Below are 22,753 nucleotides of genomic sequence, written 5' to 3'. Positions count from 1 at the left end.
CAGAATACCCTACATACTTTCACTTAGATTTTTTTCTTCTTTATTTAAAATGTATTTAGGTATGACCCAGCAGAAATTTTTTTCCCCCACCATCCTCCAAGATTAACAAAACTTTCTGAGTGGCGTGTAAAAAATGGCTATCGGCTAGTCGAAGGCGGAAAGTGCGCTTTTTAGCTACAATCCCCTTAAGAGGGATGATTTTTCTTCTGTTTAGTGAAAGATTCCTGGGGTTATTCCTGTATGAAGCTATTTTTCTAGGGCTAAAAGATACAGACGCCTGATTGCTTGTATGAACGTAATTTTTCTCAGCTAAATACCCGTTCTTGTGGGAAGTATTCTATCTAGCTAAATCCCTGTTGTTCTCCTGTTTCAGATCCTCAGGGCCAGCAGCAGGATGGAGGGCTCCTGGTCTCTGCTGACCCTTTGCTGTCTCCTCTTTATATCAGGTAATAACCCTCAGGGAACGAGTTTTGTATTATTTCGGGGCACATTTTATTAGGATGTCCTGGAGGTGACCAACCTCATTGGTTCAGTGGTTAACGCGTTGGACTTTGGATATGGAGGGTGGTGGTTCGAGTCCAAGTCAAGTCATAAAATTTATCTACCGAACCGTGCCACTTCTGTAACCACTTCTTGAAAATCACAGAGCTCCTGACGTATGTACTATTGGAAACCTAAATGTACTCATATCTACACACCGAGACGTGTAAAAAGCACATTCCAAAACCCAATACAAGCTTGCGAAAACTGAATTATTTAGGAGCCTACGCCATCCACCTACGTAAGTATCAGGTAGGTGCAATACGTAAGCAGGTAGAAATAATTAAAAAGCCTGGAAAGTAGTTTTGTATCATAACCAGTCCAAGGATTTTTTTCTTCTTTGTAGTACCTACTTGGAAGTTAGCTGTAACTTTGCTATTCGTAGATCTTTTGAATTGGGTTAGTCAGATATTTTGGTTTTAAATTTGCCAGTACCTACATAGCTAGGTGCTTAGTACCGCATAGAAGGAAGAAATCAACCAAACAAAACAAAGAAATTCCCTGAATGCAATAACAAGAACACCCACCCACGCCACACATGCAACCAAGGCCTCTGAAAAGATTCCCGTGTCTTGCATATTTTTGCACAAAAACCCTAACAATGCAAAAATATTGAAAAAAATATGTACACTTGGTTGCACATAAAGAAATAATTAAATTTATTTTTCGTCATCTCAAGAAATACAATTTGTGAATGGAGATGTAACGAGTAGGTAATTCAAAGGATATACATACATTATTTATTTACCTACGTATGTAGGTATCTACTCCTACTAGAAATAATTAAATTTATTTTTCGTCATCTCAAGAAATACAATTTGTGAATGGAGATGTAACGAGTAGGTAATTCAAAGGATATACATTATTTATTTACCTATGTACCTAATATGTATCTACTCCTACTCCTGTATGAATTATGTATTTAAGTATGTACTCTTCTTACAGTCTGTTTAAATTATGTATTAATATTCCTCACATACACACATACACGCATCAGATGCTCTCCCAGGTTCTAAAATGTGTGGCGTGTGTGACACATTTTTCCACCTTTTCTCGAATATTTTCGTTAGAAAGTAACCTGTTTGATAAGCCAGTCTAGTTGGCTTGGAGGGTAGCTCGTCTGCCTTGTAAGGGCTAGGTCGCGGGTTCGATTTCAGCCTCGCTATTTCTTTAGCAAGGGAAATTTCAGACTGATAGCCTCCCTGTTTAAAGTCCCCCAGCCAGACTAAGCTGGTCAGTGTCCCCAGCCAGACACCTTTCAAACTTTGTATTGCATGATTAATACCTACGTCACGCCTACGCCTACCTACGCCATACGCCTACCTACGCCACTTAATTATTCTCTAGCTATAGCCTATAGATTAGACAAAAGTACATAATTAATATTCGGTGAGGGTATCACACGTCTACCTGATTCGCAGCTTATTACACATTATACTAATCTTCTTCTCTTTTTTCTCCTCCTATACGCCTCTTCCCCCGCCATTCCTCCTACTTTTCTTCCTCCTTCTTCCTTTCCTCTTCCTTCTTCTTCTCCTGCTCCTCCTCTTACTCCTCCACAGCTTAAAACCCCCAATCTTCCTGCTTCCTCTGTATATTATGCAGATGTACAGGTACCCTTGCATAAAACTTACCTCTACATCATATACAAACACTGTACACTCTGTACAGATTCTACATACTCAGTGGCGTAGCGTCCATGTAGGGCGTGTATAGCGGCCATACACTCAAAATTTACTCAAATACCCTTAAATATTGACTTTAAATAGTTATGAAGAAGCATGTGTATGACTTATGTAGTAATGTACATGGTGATGGGAATTAGTGCCCTACACGCCTTACACTTGACTTTAGACCACGCTACGCCACTGATTCTATAAAAGTAATCATTTCTCACATTTACCGGTTATTTTTCACAGTTACCAGAGGGCCTTGGTAAATGTAGGAAATCCAATCAGGAACGATTGATACGCATGCGCAGTATCTTTGTTTATCACGTGGTACTCGTTTCAACAATCATCAGGTGTTTTGAATCTTCAGGTTTAATGAAAGTGTGATTTTTTTTAAAGTGCTAATATAAATCTTTGAAAATGAACATTTGAAAAGTACTAACATTACAGAGTACAAAACTGTTCAGTAATTAGACAAGAGCGGCATTTAGGTACATTACCATAGTAATTATTTTGCAATTTAAAAGAAAGGGGTTTGGGTATGGTAATATTAACTTCAAAAGAGAATTAGAAATATTTATTTTCTACATTTACCACTGAGCATTGGCGATTTTAAAGTATTACCGGTAAAAGTAAGAAATTTAGAAAAATTTCTTACCTTTACCAGCAAGTTTGGTGATTGTGAAGAATCACCGGTAATTTTTCAAAATTACCAATTTTCTACATTTACCGTAACATATATACAGTTCTCATCCCCGAAGTACCTTCCACCTCCCCCTCGGTACTTTGTATCTTATATAAAACTTCTCAATATTTTACACAAACACATACGGATGTGTTCTCGTCTTTCGCAGAGCTTATAAAAGTTGCAGACAAAAAACTCGAGCTTTTGCTCTCTCTCTCCTGCTGCGCTTTTTCTCATCCTGGTTTGACTTGTGAAACCTCTCTGTCACTGCATTATCTCAAATAACCTCCATCTCCTCCTTTTCCTTCCAGGATATGGAGGATACCTTTCTCCTGACGATCTATGTATCTTCTAGGATACCTCCCCCTTTATCTATCCTTAAGGATAACCCGCCATCTTTTCTTCTTTCTCTCTCTCTCTCTCTCTCTTTGTAGGTTTCGTGTTTGACACGAGTCACATCGGCTCCTCATATTGTCTCTCTTTTTTCTATGTTTTTAATTTGAATAATAACGAAACTTCAATTTTAAATTAACCAAATTATCAAACTTTTTGTGCTCTTTCCGAATATGTTTTCCATTTTTTGATAAGTTCACGTTTAGTTGTGGAAAACTCGCTTTTTATCAAATTTCTTTGTCTCGTTCAATTTTGTGCTGTGTATTATATCTGTGTAATTTCTATGTATATCTCATTTAATGTATCTCCGTACCTACTTCAGTGCCTAGTGTTGTGTGTTGTGCCTATAACTAATCTGAAGTCTACCTGTGTATAATATCTAACATCTACCTGTGAACATTTTGTCATTCTCGTGTTAAACATCTACCTGTGTGTTGATGTTTTCAATACCCTCTTGTAATATCAATTGACAAAACTTAAAATAAGTAAACAATCTTTAACAGATAATTATCATTTTTATCTTAACGGCTCAATAATGAGGAAACTAGCTCCAAAACCTTCAATTCAAAACAATACCTCTGAGTCCCCTCCTGAGCTAAGACTAAGACTTCGATCAAAAACCAATACATCTAAAACTTCTTCTCAACTAACAACACTCGCGGAGAATTCCAAATCTAAAACTATTCTTTCAAATAATACAAACAATACTATAAACAGTGAGAAGATAAAATCTAAAGTTAGTACTAAAGTCACAAAATCAAAAGATAAAAAAACACAACAAAGCTTGACGGTCGCTAAATCTAAAAAAGTTCCTAGCGTTGTGGAACCCAAGACCTCCAGACCTCTTCCAAATAATACGAACGGTTCTAAAAATAGTGAGAGATTAAAACCTAAAGTTACTGCTAAGGCCACAAAACTAAAAGATACAAAACCCCAACAAAGCTTGATGATGGCTAAATCTAGAAAAAATCCTAACGCTGCGAACACTAAAAACTCCGATATGAATAAATGAATAGTGCTCTTAATGACATAACATCAATTATTTTGAATAAAGAAATGATCACTCCAAATAACAAACCAAAGTCACAAGACGCCCTCGTATGTTCGGTTCAGTCTCAAAACAATATCAGGATATTGGACTTGGATAATGACAAACCCAAGTGTTCTCATGACATCACAGGTGAATCTCGAACATACTCTCATGAGGAGTGGTGTGTTATGAAGGAGGGGCTGTTGAACAAAATCTTGGAGCAAGAGATTGAACTTAACGAGTTGAGGGAGAAAGTCTCTTCTTATGAAGCCATACTCCAATTATTGGACAAGGAGAGGAATGACCTGGCTGGTGTCACTTGTATTTTGAACAAACCTCCTCCACTTGTGCCCCGACTCCCAAAGACGGTCCTCGGCCGTCATACCTGTTATCTAATAGGCGACAGTCATGTTAGGGGTCTTGCACCAGAGCTTTCAACTGTCCTTCCCTCATCTTACCGTACTGAGGCTGTTTTTCTGCCTGGGGTTGGATTCGACGGTTTGGCTAAACAACACGTGGATTCACCAAATCTTGTCACTCCATCTCACAATGACATTGCTGTCATGATGTGCGGTACCAACGATGTATGCTGCACTGACTGGGTCACCATTCAAAAGGCCCTGGACACACTCATCAAAAAGTTCGAAAATTGCAAAATGTTTTGTGTAGTTGGTATACCGTATAGACATGACACCAAGAAACTAAATTTCCACATCAAACGTTTCAACGCAAAGCTGAAAGGCTACATCCAGTCTAAAATGACCAACTTTCGCTTCCTTGATCCGATCAGCCTCATGAAACCCAAGGATTACAGGGTGGATGGTCTGCATTTCAACAAAATCGGTAAAAGCAAACTTTGTAGGAAAATCAGTGTGAAAATTCTAGACAAATCTTTAGGTTTGAATCAAGTGAATAACGAAGAACTTACTACTAAGGTTCTTCAGCCTACTTCATCTTACTGTGAAAATTGGTTGCTATCTGAGCCTATCAGAGAAGAACTTCCTGTTGAAAACAACGCCAGTGTTATTTGCGAAAATCTGATTGATCTATCTGATCCCCCTCAGCCTGACGAAAAACATGATGAGCAATCATACTTTTCTAACGTAATGAACAAAACTGTACTGTTTCCTGATAATTCTATTAATAACTACAATTCAAATTTTGAAAGTTTATGTCAAACCTATTCGACACCATATGTCCCTACCTCTAACAACTACTATCAACTGACCCATGTCTCGGTAAATTCTTTGGATCATACAAATTACAATAGTCCCTTATCTACAATGAACCAAACAAATTTGGGTTTTTTAAAAATGGGCCAAACAAATCAACTTATTTAAGAAATACAAACTCTGTATATGTTCATCCCTTGTCCCCTGGGTGCCGTATTAGACCCAGAAGTGCTAGCAGAATGCAATGGCCCAGATGGTCACCTATTCGGATACAAATCATGTAAAAAATTGATTACCTTCAGTGAACCATTCGGAAGTTTTGCATTCAACATGCTATTGCTATTGCTTCTGGCTGAATAGGTGAGTACTGCCAATGTTCTTCATTATTACCTTTTTGTAGTGTTGTCATATTTGAAAGCACAGAGTCCGAACTGTATAAGAAGAAAGTCCATGGAGCCTTGGCGTATCTTGTCGTAATATTGTGCTGGAGTATCATAGGGTGTTGTGTTGGGGCCATTGTTTAGTCCCGTGAACTCTCCGTCAATTGTTACAAACAAGGCTGACTTGATGGCTTTGGCGTATCTTGTCGTAATATTGTGCTGGAGTATCATAGGGTGTTGTGTTGGGGCCATTGTTTAGTCCTGTGAACTCTCCGTCAATTGTTACAAACAAGGCTGACTTGATGGCTTCTTCTACCTCAGGCAGAATTTCTTTAAAATCTGAAAGAGTCAAATTTTGAAATTAGTAGGTACTTTGGTAAATACTTGAGAAATAAACTAAAAATAGTCTTGCGGCACAAGGGGTTCCAAGCATTTAGGGGCCCTGCAGGCACATTTATGGCTCCTTGTCCTTAGGTTTTGGATATAGGTGCACCACTCGCTCTGAAGCAACACAATTGTGTTACTTAAGTGGGGCTATTTGGACCAATTTCCGAGACAGATCTACAGTTACTGTTGTCGTCGTTGTGATGGGTTGTGTCAATCTTTGGACACCATTATGGACCAACCCATGGCAGCAGCCACCTTCCTCGACCTGGAAGATAGTGAGTGAAGGTTGTCATTGACGTTCGCAACAACAACAATGGATCCGGGTACAGTTCACTCTGAGCAACTGTATTATTCAGGGGCCTTTAGGAGGGCATATTTAGCTCTTACTCACTTGTCTTGTTAACCTCCATACTGGTGAAAGTTGTAGTTCCCTGTACTGTAAATCACTGATACGTTCCTCCTATCCAAGAAGTAGGTATCCACAAAAAATATTTTCTCAATTTTTCATTTTTCGCAAGTAGAAATCCCTAGATTCAATAGGTATAAAACAATAAAAAAAAGAGATTGTGAACAGAAAAGTTCAAAAATTTTCAAAAAAGAACACTTTTCAGCTTTGCTTTCAGCTTTTCACTTTTCTGATTTTTTGAAATTTTTGTTTACAAAAAACGACACTAGCGCGATCTATCAAAATCTGCTTCACTTTTTTGTGAACACAGGAAAAAATCCACATTGGAGTACCTCCTTGAAAATATTCCAATGGCGGTAAAATTTAAAATTATTGTATTGTCTGATAAGTCTGATTGGCAGATTGGATAGGCTTAGGCTGATAGGTGATAGGGTTTTTTGATTTTTTGGCTGGTTAATAACTTTGTAATAAGTCAAGAAAAGGATAAGGACCAATACCCCTACCAAACTATTACCCAATTGTCTATTCTGAGGAGACACACTTGAATCCTACTCTCAAAATGGATAAAACAGGTAAGTTGTCATCACCTCTTCTGTGCCCTTATTTATTCTGATGTAACCACCTATTTACCAAACCAACCCCACAGAAATTCAACATCCAATTCATTATTGCACTCCCGTGTTCATAGGAAAAGCTGGAATCTTGCAGTCACACAGGGGACCTGTGTAGCCAGCAATATTTGATCTCTCTATTGCTCCATACATATCTTGCATTGCATCACAGCTCCAGAGCTCTTGTGTAAACTTTTACCCGTGTTCATAGGAAAAGCTGGAATCTTGCAGTCACACAGGGGACCTGTGTAGCCAGCAATACTTGCTGATCTCTCTCCCGTGTTCATAGGAAAAGCTGGAATCTTGCAGTCACACAGGGGACCTGTGTAGCCAGCAATACTTGCTGATCTCTCTATTGCCCCATTGCCCCATACCTATCTTGCATTGCATCACAGCTCCAGAGCTCTTGTTTAAACTTATATTGTTTCTACAGTTTTGCATTGGAGTGGTAACTTGAGCAAGGATAGTGTGGGAGTGTTGGGTATTTTTTCTAACCCTCTGTCCCGCGGCCATGTTTAAAATTTATTTTATATTTATTTTTGTTTGCTTTGTAATTCGCTTGTTTGTAATATCTAATATAAATGAAAAGTAGGTATAAACGTGAAAACTCGAGGTAAAAAGTAGTGCTTGAGAATGACAAGAAATGTAAGTTTAAGGGCTGAACTGAGAACTACTGAGCATTTTTCTTACTCAGGGAGTAAATGTTACTGTGGGCATTACCATCAGAGGCAATAAATTGATACCTACAATCAATGAAAATTCTAGTACTTGATCACAAGCCAGGGCAATCGAAAATTGCTACGAAAAGGAGCTGTCACAATAAAGCTGTGCCCAGTGTTACCTTAGGTTAAACATAAAAAGGAGCTTTATTTTTCATTGACGTGGCTTCTGAATAATTACCAAAATTCTAATTCAGATTGTACAAGTTGCGGAAAAAAAAAAAATCAAAATTTCGAATTTCCCGCCAACTTTACACGCTCATGAAGGCTGTGTTAAGGTACCACATCATTTTCCACACGCCAAGAAAGGACGGGAATCCACCACCATTGGCCTATCTCAACCCGGTACATAACCACAGCCTCAATCACATATGATTGGGGTTGTGGTTATGTACCGGGTTGAGATGAGCTCGGACTGGGTGAGACAGGATATTGCAGGGTTGTCCAATCCGCGACCCGCGGGCCGCGCGGCCCGCGAACTCTAGGACTGAAGATTACATCAATGTTTAGTAATTCATACATGTGCGAAAGTGCTTTTTCGACTATGACGCATATGAAAAACCAATTAAATCTGGTGTGAACATCACAGAACTGTCCTAACAGTAGAGTGTTTCTACCTTTACTGAGAGTGCATTTCTGCCTTGGTCTTCCTTATTTTCTGACCTAATAGTACCTATATATTCACTTTGTTAACAAAAATCTTCATATTGTCTCCCATTCTAGAAAAAATCTAGTGGAAGCATTGAACAAGGAGGGTGTAGAAGCGACTCTCATTTTGGATGCTGCAGTGGGGTATATTATGGAAAGTGTGGACATGATCATGGTAGGGGCAGAAGGGGTGGTGGAGAGTGGAGGTATTATTAACAAGGTAATTGTATTATTTTGTATCTTACCACTGAGAGTTATAATAGTATCAAGGGTTTTCTTTGACATCACCCATTTGATTTACACAGAATAAGTAGAGGATTAGAATTTTTTTGTCGGAAGGAAGAAGAGAGGTGTGTCTGTGTTTCCTATTTGTGTTTTGTTTTTCTTATCAGCCTGCTTTCTAAAAAGTTTAATTACTCGAACGGGAAAATCAATAATTTTCCATTTGGAAAAGTGCTTTCGAGAAATAACAGTCAAGGAAAAACACCCAACGGAGATTTGCTGTAGTTGAAAAGTTTTGGCTTGATTTTGTTTTTCTTATCAGCCTGCTTTCTATAAAGTTTAATTACTCGAACGGGAAAATCAATAATTTTCCATTTGGAAAAGTGCTTTCGCGAAATAACAGTCAAGGAAAAACACCCAACGGAGATTTGCTGTAGTTGAAAAGTTTTGGCTTGACTTGAATAAAGGTGAGGACAGAAATGTTTTTTTAGCCTCTGCTTAATATGCTATCAATTTACAGTTAGTTCATAGATATTTGCAATACCGCTAGATTGATAATTTGGCTTGACTTGAAAAAAGGTGAGGACAGAAATGTTTTTTTAGCCTCTGCTTAATATGCTATCAATTTACAGTTAGTTCATAGATACCTATTTGCAATACCGCTAGATTGATAGGTCTTTATGCTATTTGAACTGCTGAAATAAATTAATTTAAGTACCTACCTTCAATCTAGGCTTTTTCTTGAGAGGTCTATATTGAATGAATACCTGCCCAGTTAACATCCGAGTTGAATTGATGTAGGTAGGTCGTTTTTGTATGTCAGATAATGGCTTCCTACTCCTTCGATAAGTTTAATGTTAAGTTTTGTCTCTAACAGTATTTATTTTATAGGAAGAGCAAAACAAACTGATTTCTGAGCTCTGTATGTAACCAAGAAACTAAGTAGGTAGTGGGCAGAATAAGTACACAATAGGGCTGCCTAGAAGGGACTGACAAGAAACCCTGATCCTATTGGAGTAGGAAAAGGCTAGGAAGAAAAAGAATGTCTAATGCACTGCAATGGAAGTCAGGTCTAAAAATTTTCCGATCTAATAAACACGTGCAAAACTTGATTTTGATGGAGGAAAAAGTCACTGCACAGTTAAATACCACAGGGGTGCAGTGTGGTTAGCATGGGGCTTTGCATCTGTAGGCTGGGGCTTTGAATTTGAGTCAAGTCATAAAAATAAAATAGAAAGCTCCTTTTGTGTTTAACCTAACCCTATATTAACACTGGTCACTGCTCAAATTTTGAAAGCTCATTTTTGTGTTTATCCTAACCCTAACAATACTGGTCACTGCTCATTTGTGACAGCTCCTTTTTGTAGAAATTTTCCATTGACATGACTTGGAATGCTCATTGGTACAAAATTGAAAAAAAAGGGTACCTATGTTCCTATTTTTACTAGGAATAACTGCAAATTGGCCCTATCTTTACATTCACATCTTATCTACAAAAGGTAAGAATTTTGCCTGGAGTTTAAGCCTAGGGCTGTTTTAAATTCTTGGCATCCATCACTGGAGCATATTTGGCACTCATGAGCTCTAATGATGCTATTCAATAATGTTTATGAAGATGCAAAAAATTTGTTCAATCATAGGGAAAATTGTTGAATATATCATGAATATAGGAGAGCAGAGGTGTGGCACAAGATTTCAGAGTTAAAACACTACTTCCTAACATCAGTATAAGTAAATGGTCTCCTGAAACACCTAGGTACCTCTTGAATTTCCTTTTATTATCAAGAATATTTCCTAAGCTCCTACCTATTATTTATTACCTAAGCATTTGGAAGCTGGAAAAATGCCGTACTTAGTTATTTACAAAAATAAAATTTTAGTTATCCATTAGGAGAAATATTACCTGCATAAAGATATGTAAGTAGGTAGCTAGGTTATGTAAGATATTTTTGAAGAACAATAATAAAATATTGAGCATATTTATGAATTGGCAAAGAAACCCTTGATGATGTTACACTCTCATAACCAAGTTCCTAGATGATCTCACAATTTTCTTCAACAGTTTGTAGACTAGAAACTACTATTTATAACTTTATCCTCATAACCTTGTTTATTACTAGCTTAGGTAGGTACTAGTAAGTAGGTAGTTACATAAGACATTTTGAGCTATTTTGTATACCTGATAGGTACTTATTTGTTACCTTTTCATGTAACTATTTAATACAATAAAATAAAGCTTGTACATTTAATAAATTTCTAACTTTTAAGTAAAATACATTTGATAAAATTATACAGTTTAAGTAAATTGGATTTTAAGTAAATAGATAATAACAAATAAGTATTGCAACATCCCTTCCACTCTGGGTTCCACTGGGTTCTACAAATAAGCAGGCATTTTTAGGATGATTGCAATATTGTTTATTAACCTTACCCTAAATTAGAATTTCACAAGTGAAATCAATGAAATATTTTCATTCACTTCACTAGAATATTTACCTACTTATGTAAAAAAAAGTCTTATCAGCAAACTGAATACAGGTTGTCTAGCTATCTCTATTGACTGAGAGAGAAATATGCCATATAGGAACTATGATATCATTCTGCCTTGCATCTGATAAAATCAGACAACGCATGGAACAGATTGTTCACTTGTGGGAAAGTTTGGCAACTGCAACTGAAAAGAAAGGTAATAAACTACAAGAAGCCTCTCAACAACAAGGGTTCAATAGAACGATTGAAGACATTGAATTATGGTTGTCAGAGATCGAGGGTCAGTTAATGAGTGAAGATTATGGTAAAGATCTTACAAGTGTACAGAATCTTCAGAAGAAGCATGCTCTCCTGGAAGCTGATGTCGCTTCTCACTTGGATAGAATCGAAAGTGTTAAAGCTGCTACCGAACAATTCTTGGAACGTGGACATTTCGACGCTGATAATATCAAGGCAAAGCAAGCTGCCATGTGTGAACGCTATGAAAATCTTCAGCGCCCCTTCTGCTATGAAACTATATGCCTATACATATGCATATGAAACTATGTGCCTATACATCTAGCTACTTGACTGTGATGATCAATTTACACATCACATTCCTGCAGTAGGTAGGTGTTGCTTTTTATTAATGTGTCTGGAGATACAGAATGGGTTAGTACTAGGGGTTGCAATGCGGGATCCCAAGGAAAAGGAACCTTTGGTTGTCAATACAGACTATGGCAAGGATGAAGATTCATCTGAAGCTCTGCTGAAGAAACATGAAGCTCTTGTGTCTGATCTTGAAGCTTTCGGAAACACCATATTGGGTTTGAGAGAACAAGCGCAATCTTGCAGACAACAAGAAACTCCAGTAATCGATGTCACTGGAAAGGAATGTGTCATTGCTTTGTATGATTATACTGAAAAGTCTCCTCGCGAGGTTTCAATGAAGAAGAGTGATGTACTGACCCTTCTCAACTCAAACAACAAAGATTGGTGGAAAGTTGAAGTCAATGACCGTCAAGGGTTCGTACCAGCCGCGTACGTTAAGAAGATGGAAGCTGGTCTCACAGCTTCTCAACAGAATCTTGCTGATGGTAGTTCTATCGCTGCACGTCAGAACCAGATTCAATCCCAATACGATCAACTCATTTCCTAAAAGTTTAAATAACACTTTTATCAATTACCTACCAAATGGTCTTCTATCACATGAAGAGAGTCGAGAGTTTTCAACATTATTTAAGCTTTCACTGTTTAGTATATTTGTATACCCCCACCTTGTATTCTTCTCCTATTAGATTAGTGAACTCATTTCCCTTGCTAGAGAGAGACAGAACAAGCTGAATGAAACTGTCAAGGCCTATGTCTTGGTGAGAGAAGCTAGATTAGTGATGTTTATTCTCCTTTTTATCGCATTTTTCTGTTCCCCTAATAATTTTATCACCTCTCTAACATTTTTTTGTTGTGTATTATTTTATTTGCTTTTAATATTCTTTTTATCCACATGGATATTTTCACACTATTCTTTGTTTCAAAGTACTTTATTTTTATACGTTTATGAATTCTTTTATACCCTCGAATGTAGACGTTATAGATCCTCGTATTTTTTTAATCACTTGAAAAATTTAAACAGCACTTTGATCGGACGAAATGTGGTTATTTGTTAGATTTTCTTAAGCCTTTTTAAGGCATGGATATTTTCACACTATTCTTTGTTTCAAAGTACTTTATTTTTATACGTTTATGAATTCTTTTATACCCTCGAATGTAGACGTTAGATCCTCGTATTATTTTTTTAATCACTTGAAAAATTTAAACAGCACTTTGATCGGACGAAATGTGGTTATTTGTTAGATTTCCTTAAGCCTTTTTAAGGTTTGGAAGGTCTGCATTTTTTTCCACTTTTGTCCGCAATTAAATACTTTTTACTTAGGCAGCTTTTACTATAGTATTAATTATTACTATTTATGTATTTGTTTACAACGTTATGATGTCTCATAAGTTAAAAAAAAAATAAAAAATGGTGTGTTGTTTGATTTAAATGAAATTAAATGGATTTGAAATTTTGAAGTTTGGTAGGTAGGTATGTAAAATTTGGAATTTAAAAGTTGGCTGAAAATTTGTAAAAAGTAATCATAACCATATTCTCCTATATTGAATGAAAAAAAAAGTAAAAAAGATTTAGGCAATATTGCTTGCAAGTTTTTAATGTTTTGTGCACTTCCTGAAACACAAAAATGTGGTCCTTTACAGCCGGATGGGCAGCTATTAAATTTACTAGCTTGAAATTTTTAATCTCTTTGGTGTAAAAAAAAAAAAAAAAAAAAAAATGTTTAACCAAATTTCTATCCACTCCATATTTTAGTAAAAAGTTGATGTCCATTGTTCCCCCTAACGTTCCTCTTGAGACATCCATAACTTTAGACTGTAAGCTCTTCTTAAAGTTAAGAAAGATTTAAAATTATTTATTTCGAAATAAAATCTATTTACTTTCTAGAGTTTATAGCTTGAAGCTTACGTTTTGTTCTTTATTTTCTAAAATAAATAATAGGTAGGTACTAAGAAGGTACAAAATAGAAGGGAAAGTAGGACAGGATAGGAGAAATCCAGCTGTTCCGAAATCAGACCTTTCTCACCTTTCCTGTTCATGATAAAGTTAGTAGGGATAAATAACCCTGTCAGAGATAGCAGCTGATTCATTTCAGTGTGTCTCCATTCATTAAACACTCATCTCTCTTCTGTCCTTCGGTTCTTTTTTAGCTGCAAAACTATGACTATCATTTTTTATATGTATCCTAAGTTCCATTAAATAATTTTTACTAATGTTATACCTATTATTTTATTATTTGTGTAAAGTCTACTTTACACTTTGTCACAACTACTTAATGTTACTTCAATGTATAGAAAATAGACCACCTCTTAACATCGTTTATTTTTTCTTTCATTTTCAGCCAAAATGGATCAGATTACAGTGAAGGAGGTGAAAATCTTGGAGACCGCCAACGACATCCAAGAGAGGCGAGAGCAAGTCCTCAACCGTTATGCTGACTTCAAGTCAGAAGCCCGATCGAAACGAGAAAAACTCGAAGACGTTTATTTTTTCTTTCATTTTCAGCCAAAATGGATCAGATTACAGTGAAGGAGGTGAAAATCTTGGAGACCGCCAACGACATCCAAGAGAGGCGAGAGCAAGTCCTCAACCGTTATGCTGACTTCAAGTCAGAAGCCCGATCGAAACGAGAAAAACTCGAAGACTCAAGACGTTTTCAGTATTTCAAGAGAGATGCTGACGAGCTTGAGTCATGGATTTACGAAAAGCTCCAAGCCGCATCGGATGAGAGCTACAAAGAGACAACCAACTTGCAAGCCAAGATCCAGAAACATCAGGCGTTCGAAGCGGAAGTAGCTGCCCATAGCAATGCTATCGTGGTACTTGACAACACTGGTAAGGAAATGATTTCTACAGAGATTGTGAGCAAGCAGAGAACTGGATGTCTGCACGAGAGGCTTTCCTTAATGCTGAGGAAGTTGACTCTAAAACTGACAATGTTGAAGCTCTCATCAAGAAACACGAAGACTTTGACAAAGCTATCAACGCACATGAAGAGAAAATTGGCGCTCTACAAACTTTGGCTGATCAACTGATTGCTGCTGATCATTATGCTGCTAAACCTATTGATGACAAACGTAAGCAAGTCCTGGACAGATGGCGTCTGTTGAAAGAAGCTCTCATTGAGAAGAGATCTCGTCTTGGAGAATCTCAGACATTGCAACAATTCAGTCGAGATGCTGATGAGATGGAGAATTGGATTGCTGAAAAACTACAGCTGGCCACTGAAGAGAGCTACAAAGATCCTGCCAATATTCAGTCTAAACACCAGAAACACCAAGCCTTTGAGGCCGAGCTTGCTGCGAATGCTGACCGTATCCAAAGTGTTTTGGCTATGGGACAGAACCTGATTGATAAACGTCAATGTGTAGGTTCTGAAGAAGCTGTACAAGCTCGCCTGGCATCTATTGCTGATCAATGGGAATTCCTCACTCAGAAGACCACGGAAAAATCATTGAAACTGAAAGAAGCCAACAAGCAGCGTACATACATTGCTGCAGTCAAGGATTTGCCATATTTTAGTAAAAAGTTGATGTCCATTGTTCCCCCTAACGTTCCTCTTGAGACATCCATAACTTTAGACTGTAAGCTCTTCTTAATGTTAAGAAAGATTTTAAAATTATTTATTTCGAAATAAAATCTATTATTTACTTTCTAGAGTTTATAGCTTGAAGCTTACATTTTGTTCTTTATTTTCTAAAATAAATCATGACTTTTCTTATCTGCCAACCTGGCAGTGGCGCGAATTTTTGAAAATGAAAACATCATCATTTGAAATTAAAAAAAAGGAAATTTAAAGAATTTTTAGAACACTTTTTCATTGATTTTGTCAAATATGCGTTCCCTGTAGATTTTCCAGGAGGAATACCTAACAAGTGATCATTGATCTACAGAGATTGTGAGCAAGCAGAGAACTGGATGTCTGCACGAGAGGCTTTCCTTAATGCTGAGGAAGTTGACTCTAAAACTGACAACGTTGAAGCTCTCATCAAGAAACACGAAGACTTTGACAAAGCCATCAACGCACATGAAGAGAAGATTGGAGCCCTGCAAACTTTAGCTGATCAACTGATTGCTGCTGATCATTATGCTGCTAAACCAATTGATGACAAACGCAAGCAAGTCCTGGACAGATGGCGTCTATTGAAAGAAGCTCTCATTGAAAAGAGATCTCGTCTTGGAGAATCTCAAACACTGCAACAATTCAGTCGAGATGCTGATGAGATGGAAAATTGGATCGCTGAAAAACTACAGCTGGCCACTGAAGAGAGCTACAAAGATCCTGCCAATATTCAATCCAAACACCAGAAACATCAAGCCTTTGAGGCCGAGCTTGCTGCCAACGCTGACCGTATTCAAAGTGTTCTAGCTATGGGACAAAACCTGATTGATAAACGTCAATGTGTTGGTTCTGAAGAAGCTGTACAAGCTCGCCTGGCATCCATTGCTGATCAATGGGAATTCCTCACCCAGAAGACCACGGAGAAATCTTTGAAACTAAAGGAAGCCAACAAGCAGCGTACATACATTGCTGCAGTGAAGGATTTAGACTTCTGGTTGGGTGAAGTTGAATCTTTACTGACATCAGAAGACTCGGGCAAAGATTTGGCCTCTGTTCAGAATCTGATCAAAAAACACCAGCTGGTTGAAGCCGACATTCAAGCTCATGATGATAGAATTAAAGATATGAACGGACAAGCTGATTCTCTGATTGACTCTGGTCAATTTGATGCCAGCAGTATCCAGGAGAAACGTCAAAGTATCAACGAACGATACGAAAGAATAAAGAACCTTGCTGCCCACAGACAGGCAAGACTGAACGAAGCGAATACTCTGCATCAGTTCTTCAGAGATATTGCTGACGAAGAATCCTGGATCAAGGAGAAGAAACTCCTAGTTGGCTCTGATGACTATGGTCGTGACCTGACAGGCGTTCAAAACCTGAAGAAGAAACATAAGAGATTGGAAGCAGAATTAGCTTCTCATCAACCTGCTATTCAGAATGTGCAGGAAACTGGTGAGAAGTTGATGGATGTTTCAAACCTTGGTGTCCCTGAGATTGAACAACGTCTCAAATTATTGAACCAAGCCTGGTCTGAGTTGAAACAACTTGCAGCCAACCGTGGACAGAAGCTTGATGAGTCTTTGACTTATCAACACTTCTTGGCTAAAGTTGAAGAAGAAGAAGCTTGGATCAGTGAGAAACAACAGCTACTCTCTGTGGAAGACTATGGAGATACCATGGCAGCTGTCCAAGGCTTACTCAAGAAACATGACGCGTTTGAAACTGATTTTAGCGTCCATAGAGACAGATGTGCAGACATCTGCTCTGCTGGCAACAAGTTGATTGAAGCTAAAAACCATCATGCTGATAGCATTACACAGCGGTGTCAACAACTGCAACTGAAACTGGACAATCTGATGGCTCTGGCTACAAAACGCAAGACCAAGCTCATGGATAACTCTGCCTATCTGCAGTTCATGTGGAAAGCTGATGTCGTGGAATCATGGATTGCTGACAAAGAGACGCATGTCAAATCCGAAGAGTATGGCAGAGATTTATCAACTGTCCAAACATTACTCACCAAGCAAGAGACATTCGATGCTGGACTACACGCCTTTGAACACGAGGGTATTCAGAACATTACGACTTTGAAAGATCAACTTGTCGCTTCCAACCATGACCAAACCCCAGCCATTGTCAAGAGACATGGAGATGTCATTGCAAGATGGCAGAAGCTACTTGGAGATTCCAATGCCAGGAAACAACGTCTCCTCCGTATGCAAGAACAATTCCGTCAAATTGAAGATCTGTACTTGACTTTCGCTAAGAAGGCATCCTCGTTCAATAAACCCCAGCCATTGTCAAGAGACATGGAGATGTCATTGCAAGATGGCAGAAGCTACTTGGAGATTCCAATGCCAGGAAACAACGTCTTCTCCGTATGCAAGAACAATTCCGTCAAATTGAAGATCTGTACTTGACTTTCGCTAAGAAGGCATCCTCGTTCAACTCTTGGTTTGAAAATGCTGAAGAAGACTTGACAGATCCCGTACGTTGTAACTCCATTGAAGAAATCCGTGCCTTACGTGAAGCCCATGCCCAGTTCCAAGCCTCTCTCTCTTCCGCCCAGGCTGACTTTGAAGCGCTTGCTGCTTTAGATCAACAAATCAAGAGTTTCAATGTCGGACCTAACCCATACACCTGGTTTACCATGGAAGCTCTGGAAGACACATGGAGGAATCTACAGAAAATCATCAAGGAAAGAGATATTGAACTTGCAAAGGAAGCCACCAGACAAGATGAGAACGATGCTCTGCGTAAAGAATTCGCCAAGCATGCCAATGCGTTCCACCAGTGGTTAACTGAAACACGAACCTCCATGATGGAAGGCACCGGATCCCTCGAACAACAACTGGAAGCCATTAAACGTAAAGCAGCTGAAGTACGATCCAGACGATCCGATCTGAAGAAGATAGAAGACCTTGGTGCAATCCTAGAGGAACATTTGATCCTGGATAACAGATATACAGAGCATAGTACTGTGGGGTTAGCACAGCAATGGGATCAGTTGGATCAGCTAGGCATGCGTATGCAACACAACTTGGAACAACAAATCCAAGCCAGGAACCAGTCTGGTGTGTCTGAGGACGCATTGAAAGAATTCTCCATGATGTTCAAACACTTCGACAAGGATAAGAGTGGAAAACTCAACCAGACAGAATTCAAGTCTTGTCTGAGAGCTTTAGGTTATGATCTTCCCATGGTGGAGGAAGGACAGCCAGATCCAGAGTTTGAAGCTATCCTGGACCTTGTCGATCCTAATAGAGATGGTCACGTGTCCTTACAGGAATACATGGCGTTCATGATCAGCAAGGAAACAAGACAGAATTCAAGTCTTGTCTGAGAGCTTTAGGTTATGATCTTCCCATGGTGGAGGAAGGACAGCCAGATCCAGAGTTTGAAGCTATATTGGACCTTGTCGATCCTAATAGAGATGGTCACGTGTCCTTACAGGAATACATGGCGTTCATGATCAGCAAAGAAACTGAGAATGTGCAGAGTTCTGAAGAGATTGAGAATGCGTTCCATGCGATTGCAGCATCTGACCGTCCTTATGTCACCAAGGAGGAACTGTATGCCAACCTGACGAAGGAAATGGCAGACTACTGTGTCGAACGAATGAAACCCTATGTGGATCCGAAAACAGAACGCGGTATTCCAGGCGCCCTGGACTATATTGAATTCACTCGCACGCTATTTCAAAACTAATGCCTGCCTCAGCTAACAGATAGCGCTATGAAAACTTCTCGACACCTCTAACACAAACCCAACAGAATCTTGTGTACCAGATGGTGTAGCTACTCTCTCACTGATATGGGAGTTGGAGGATATTCTTGCACTTGACAAGAAATTTCAACTCCTAAAAATCAGTGGAAAGAGAACGCTCACATCTACTTCAAATAAGATATGTTTTGTGTTCCTAATAAGTAAAGTAAAAAAATAAATCAGAAATCAATATAATTCAACTCCTAAAAATCAGTGGAAAGAGAACGCTCACATCTACTTCAAATAAGACATGTTTTGTGTTCCTAATAAGTAAAGTAAAAAAATAAATCAGAAAACAATATAGTTCAACTCCTAAAAATCAGTGGAAAGAGAACGCTCACATCTACTTCAAATAAGACATGTTTTGTGTTCCTAATAAGTAAAGTAAAAAATTAAATCAGAAAACAATTTAGTCAAAAGGCACACACTGTGGTAGATGTACTTGTATGTGTACCTTAAACTGAAGAAGGTACTCCTAGGCATTATAATAATTTAAAAGTTTAAATAACACTTTTATCAATTACCTACCAAATGGTCTTCTATCACATGAAGAGAGTCGAGAGTTTTCAACATTATTTAAGAAGCTTTCACTGTTTAGTATATGTATTTGTATACCCCCACCTTGTATTCTTCTCCTATTAGTTTAGTGTAAAGATACAAAACCCCAACAAAGCTTGATGATGGCTAAATCTAGAAAAAATCCTAACGCTGCGAACACTAAAAACTCCGATTGACTTTTCTCACAAATTCCGTTAGATGGCAGCACCTTTATGAAAATGAGTCACCCTCACAAAACTGACGTAAACATCCGAAAAAACTAGCAAAAAATTTCAGAATTTTTGTAAGTATTTTATTATTATTTTATTTTTTATTTATGGGTTCTTAAACGATGTCATCGCGGGAACTTTCATGACTTTAAATGTAGGAATAATCTCATCCACGGGGAATTCTTGTATGCTATAAAAATTGTATTTTTCAAATCGGTTTATCTCGGGCTGTATACCTATATAGAGGTCGTATGTCTGGTAGAGGAAAAGAAGTCCTTATTCTTTCAACTAACTGAACTTTCAGTTTTAAAAAATTTAAGCATCTAATGATAAAATGATGAGCTCTTTCCATATTTTTTATTGAAAGAAACCCAAATTTAACCGTATGAATACCTATGGATTTCTAATGTTTTCAACATGAAGTGTAGCGTGGGCTATAGGCGATATATCGCCAAAAAAATATATCGATATATCGACGAAAAATATATCGATATATATCGGTTTTCGATATATCGCAACATCCCTAGTCAAAATTGACCAATCAAATGCCTTGAGACTATGCTTAGCACGAACTTAAGAGCCAGCATTTTGTTCATAAATATGGGTGTAAGAAGGTACAAAATAGAAGGGAAAGTAGGACAGGATAGGAGAAATCCAGCTGTTCCGAAATCAGACCTTTCCTGGTCATGATAAAGTTAGCCTCAGGTGGGAATCGAACCTGAACCCTATATCGTTTACAAGACAGCAGCTACCTTCCAACCAAGCTAAGCTGGCTTTTGACTGGAGCATGAAATTTCATCTTTGTAAGAAAAAAAAGAGAGGGTTTTTCGGTCTGAAGCAGCTTTCCCTATGGATCTATAAAGTTCAGAAACGTTGTGCGTGGACGGTTGAACGTTTGGCGAAGTAACGAAAATGTAGTTAAAAAGTAAAAAAATGTTGTGACTTGTGACTAGAGTTGTGACCCGGGCCTTAGCATATAAGTAGATCTTTTTGATTTTATTTTTTTCCTTTTTATTATTTTTTTTTTTAACTCAAATATTTGCTAAGACCAGGGCCACACTTGGAGATTAAACTATGATTAAATTTTAGTCTTTGGAGTCAACAATTCAGAAATTAGAACCATTGGCTAAAAAATTGAAATCAACCAATCAGATTGCAGAATTTTATCTCTAACGTTTGGCTCCAACCATTAAATCCTACTCTTGAATCTTTCAACATTTAAATCCTATCTCCAATCTCAAGTATTATTAACAAAACTGTCGCTATGTATTCTAACGTCCAGGTTATTCTTATGGTTAACATTTATCGAGCTCGGATCTGACATGGACTGCTGTCGGCCATTGGTCTTCTTAGCGTCCGGTATTTTATTCCAAGATGTGATGGACCATCTACGGTAGTCATCTTCAGAATTCGTGCGACCTGGAGAAGGAAGGAGAATGGAGAATCATCCAATCACAATCATCAATTATTTGACATGAAATCATGAGTTTTATTTGTGGTAGAGCAGAGTCTTTTCAGAACTTTGTGTGTATATTATCCCACACATGGCCTTGCTGCTTAGCGTGTAAATAAATAAATAAAAATGTGTATATTAGAGTATTAGGTACCTACTTATTGCCTCCTTTGCAATCAATTAATTACCTTTTTTCATTAGTTATTTTACTCTGGTAATGCCGCCACTGGTCGCTACTCAATTGAAGTAGCTACTCAATTGTCCTCAAGAGCCTGAGTGGATCCCAAACTTTAAGCACAGGGTGGAAAAAAACTTTGATTACCGGGCAGAAAAACGCCGAGAGTCAAATCCAGGACCTCCAGGCCTGATACCCACTCGGCCACGGTGGTTGCTTTACCCTCCGTATAACTGCTTAGTCTCTATAGTCTGTTATTATAATAATAAAATAATAGTGCTTATTTATACTGCTCGCATAGGACTGAAAAGTCCCTTTACTCCAGCAGTAGGCTACTACTATTATTGTGGTCAAATTCTCAAATTATATTGAGGATAAAATTCCATACCTCGGCTGGGATTGAACCCACGCCCTCCTGTTTACCAGGCGAGCGCCTTGTAAGAAAAAAAAGAGAGGGTTTTTCGGTCTGAAACAGCTTTCCCTATGGATCTATAAAGTTCAGAAACGTTGTGCGTGGACGGTTGAACGTTTGGCGAAGTAACGAAAATGTAGTTAAAAATTAAAAAAATGTTGTGACTAGAGTTGTGACCCGGGCCTTAGCATATAAGTAGATCTTTTTGATTTTTTTTTTCTGACCATGACTTTTCTTTTCTGCCAACCTGGCAGTGGCGCGAATTTTTGAAAATGAAAACATCATCATTTGAAATTAAAAAAAAGGAAATTTAAAGAATTTTTAGAACACTTTTTCATTGATTTTGTCAAATATGCGTTCCCTGTAGATTTTCCAGGAGGAATACCTAACAAGTGATCATTGAATGCACGAGCTGTCAACATAGCTGTTAGTTTGACCCTTGCAGTTCATTACCAAACATATGGCTACTATAGACACCAAGAAACACACTGATGTGGAAAGGTAAGTTGCTAAGATAACTGTCCAATAATTCAGGCTAGGACTTACACCTAATGACGTCTCAATATTGAGGTAACATTTACAAAGGTAACAGCTATCCTAGAAACCTTTGTGTTATAGCTTTAACTTGAGACCTAGGTACTTTTTGTTGTTATCTGGCTACAAACTTTTTTCCG

At 38.0% G+C, this 22,753-nt stretch overlaps 2 protein-coding genes and 2 long non-coding RNA genes across 5 annotated transcripts in view; 3 read left to right on the top strand and 1 right to left on the bottom strand.

The window, feature by feature from the left end:
- The first annotated feature begins 4,320 nt into the window (after positions 1 to 4,320).
- Positions 4,321 to 22,753, top strand: part of LOC113470329 — an 18,899-nt gene continuing 466 nt past the window's right edge. Inside the window, exon 1 of the mRNA XM_026828699.1 lies at positions 4,321 to 5,556. Coding sequence (XP_026684500.1) covers positions 4,345 to 5,556 — 1,212 coding nt within the window. The 5' untranslated portion in view covers positions 4,321 to 4,344. The remainder of the gene's footprint in view (positions 5,557 to 22,753) is intronic.
- Positions 6,116 to 6,873, bottom strand: LOC113470331. The gene is made up of 2 exons (XR_003393421.1): positions 6,649 to 6,873; positions 6,116 to 6,209 (listed from the first exon to the last, which is right to left on the bottom strand). It is a non-coding gene; the product is annotated as an uncharacterized LOC113470331 (long non-coding RNA).
- Positions 9,187 to 14,411, top strand: LOC113470330. Its single transcript, XR_003393420.1, has 2 exons — positions 9,187 to 9,330; positions 14,284 to 14,411. It is a non-coding gene; the product is annotated as an uncharacterized LOC113470330 (long non-coding RNA).
- On the top strand, positions 15,826 to 19,438 carry LOC103516241 (spectrin alpha chain). 2 transcript variants are annotated; one of them, XM_008481201.3, is made up of 3 exons: positions 15,826 to 17,632; positions 17,797 to 18,709; positions 18,877 to 19,438. In XM_008481201.3, the coding sequence occupies exons 1-3, from the start codon at positions 15,861 to 15,863 to the stop codon at positions 19,213 to 19,215; spliced, it is 3,024 nt and encodes a 1,007-aa protein (XP_008479423.1). In that variant the 5' UTR covers positions 15,826 to 15,860; the 3' UTR covers positions 19,216 to 19,438. The 2 variants fall into 2 exon arrangements, with proteins under 2 accessions (XP_008479423.1, XP_026684499.1); XM_026828698.1 differs by having other exon boundaries at positions 15,826 to 17,658; positions 17,823 to 18,709.

Source organism: Diaphorina citri, unplaced genomic scaffold, assembly GCF_000475195.1.
Source record: "Diaphorina citri unplaced genomic scaffold, Diaci psyllid genome assembly version 1.1 scaffold1520, whole genome shotgun sequence".
NCBI lineage: Eukaryota > Metazoa > Arthropoda > Insecta > Hemiptera > Psyllidae > Diaphorina > Diaphorina citri.
This window is presented reverse-complemented; position numbering and strand designations above follow the sequence as displayed.

Bases quoted from the DNA above. Each gene is read 5' to 3' on its own strand.
- LOC103516241 (XM_008481201.3), top strand. From the start codon at position 15,861: ATGTCTGCACGAGAGGCTTTCCTTAATGCTGAGGAAGTTGACTCTAAA. The intron at 17,633-17,796 runs CCCAGCCATTGT...CGTTCAATAAAC, and splicing joins GCTTCCAACCATGACCAAAC to CCCAGCCATTGTCAAGAGAC. The intron at 18,710-18,876 runs GTGGAGGAAGGA...GATCTTCCCATG, and splicing joins TAGGTTATGATCTTCCCATG to GTGGAGGAAGGACAGCCAGA.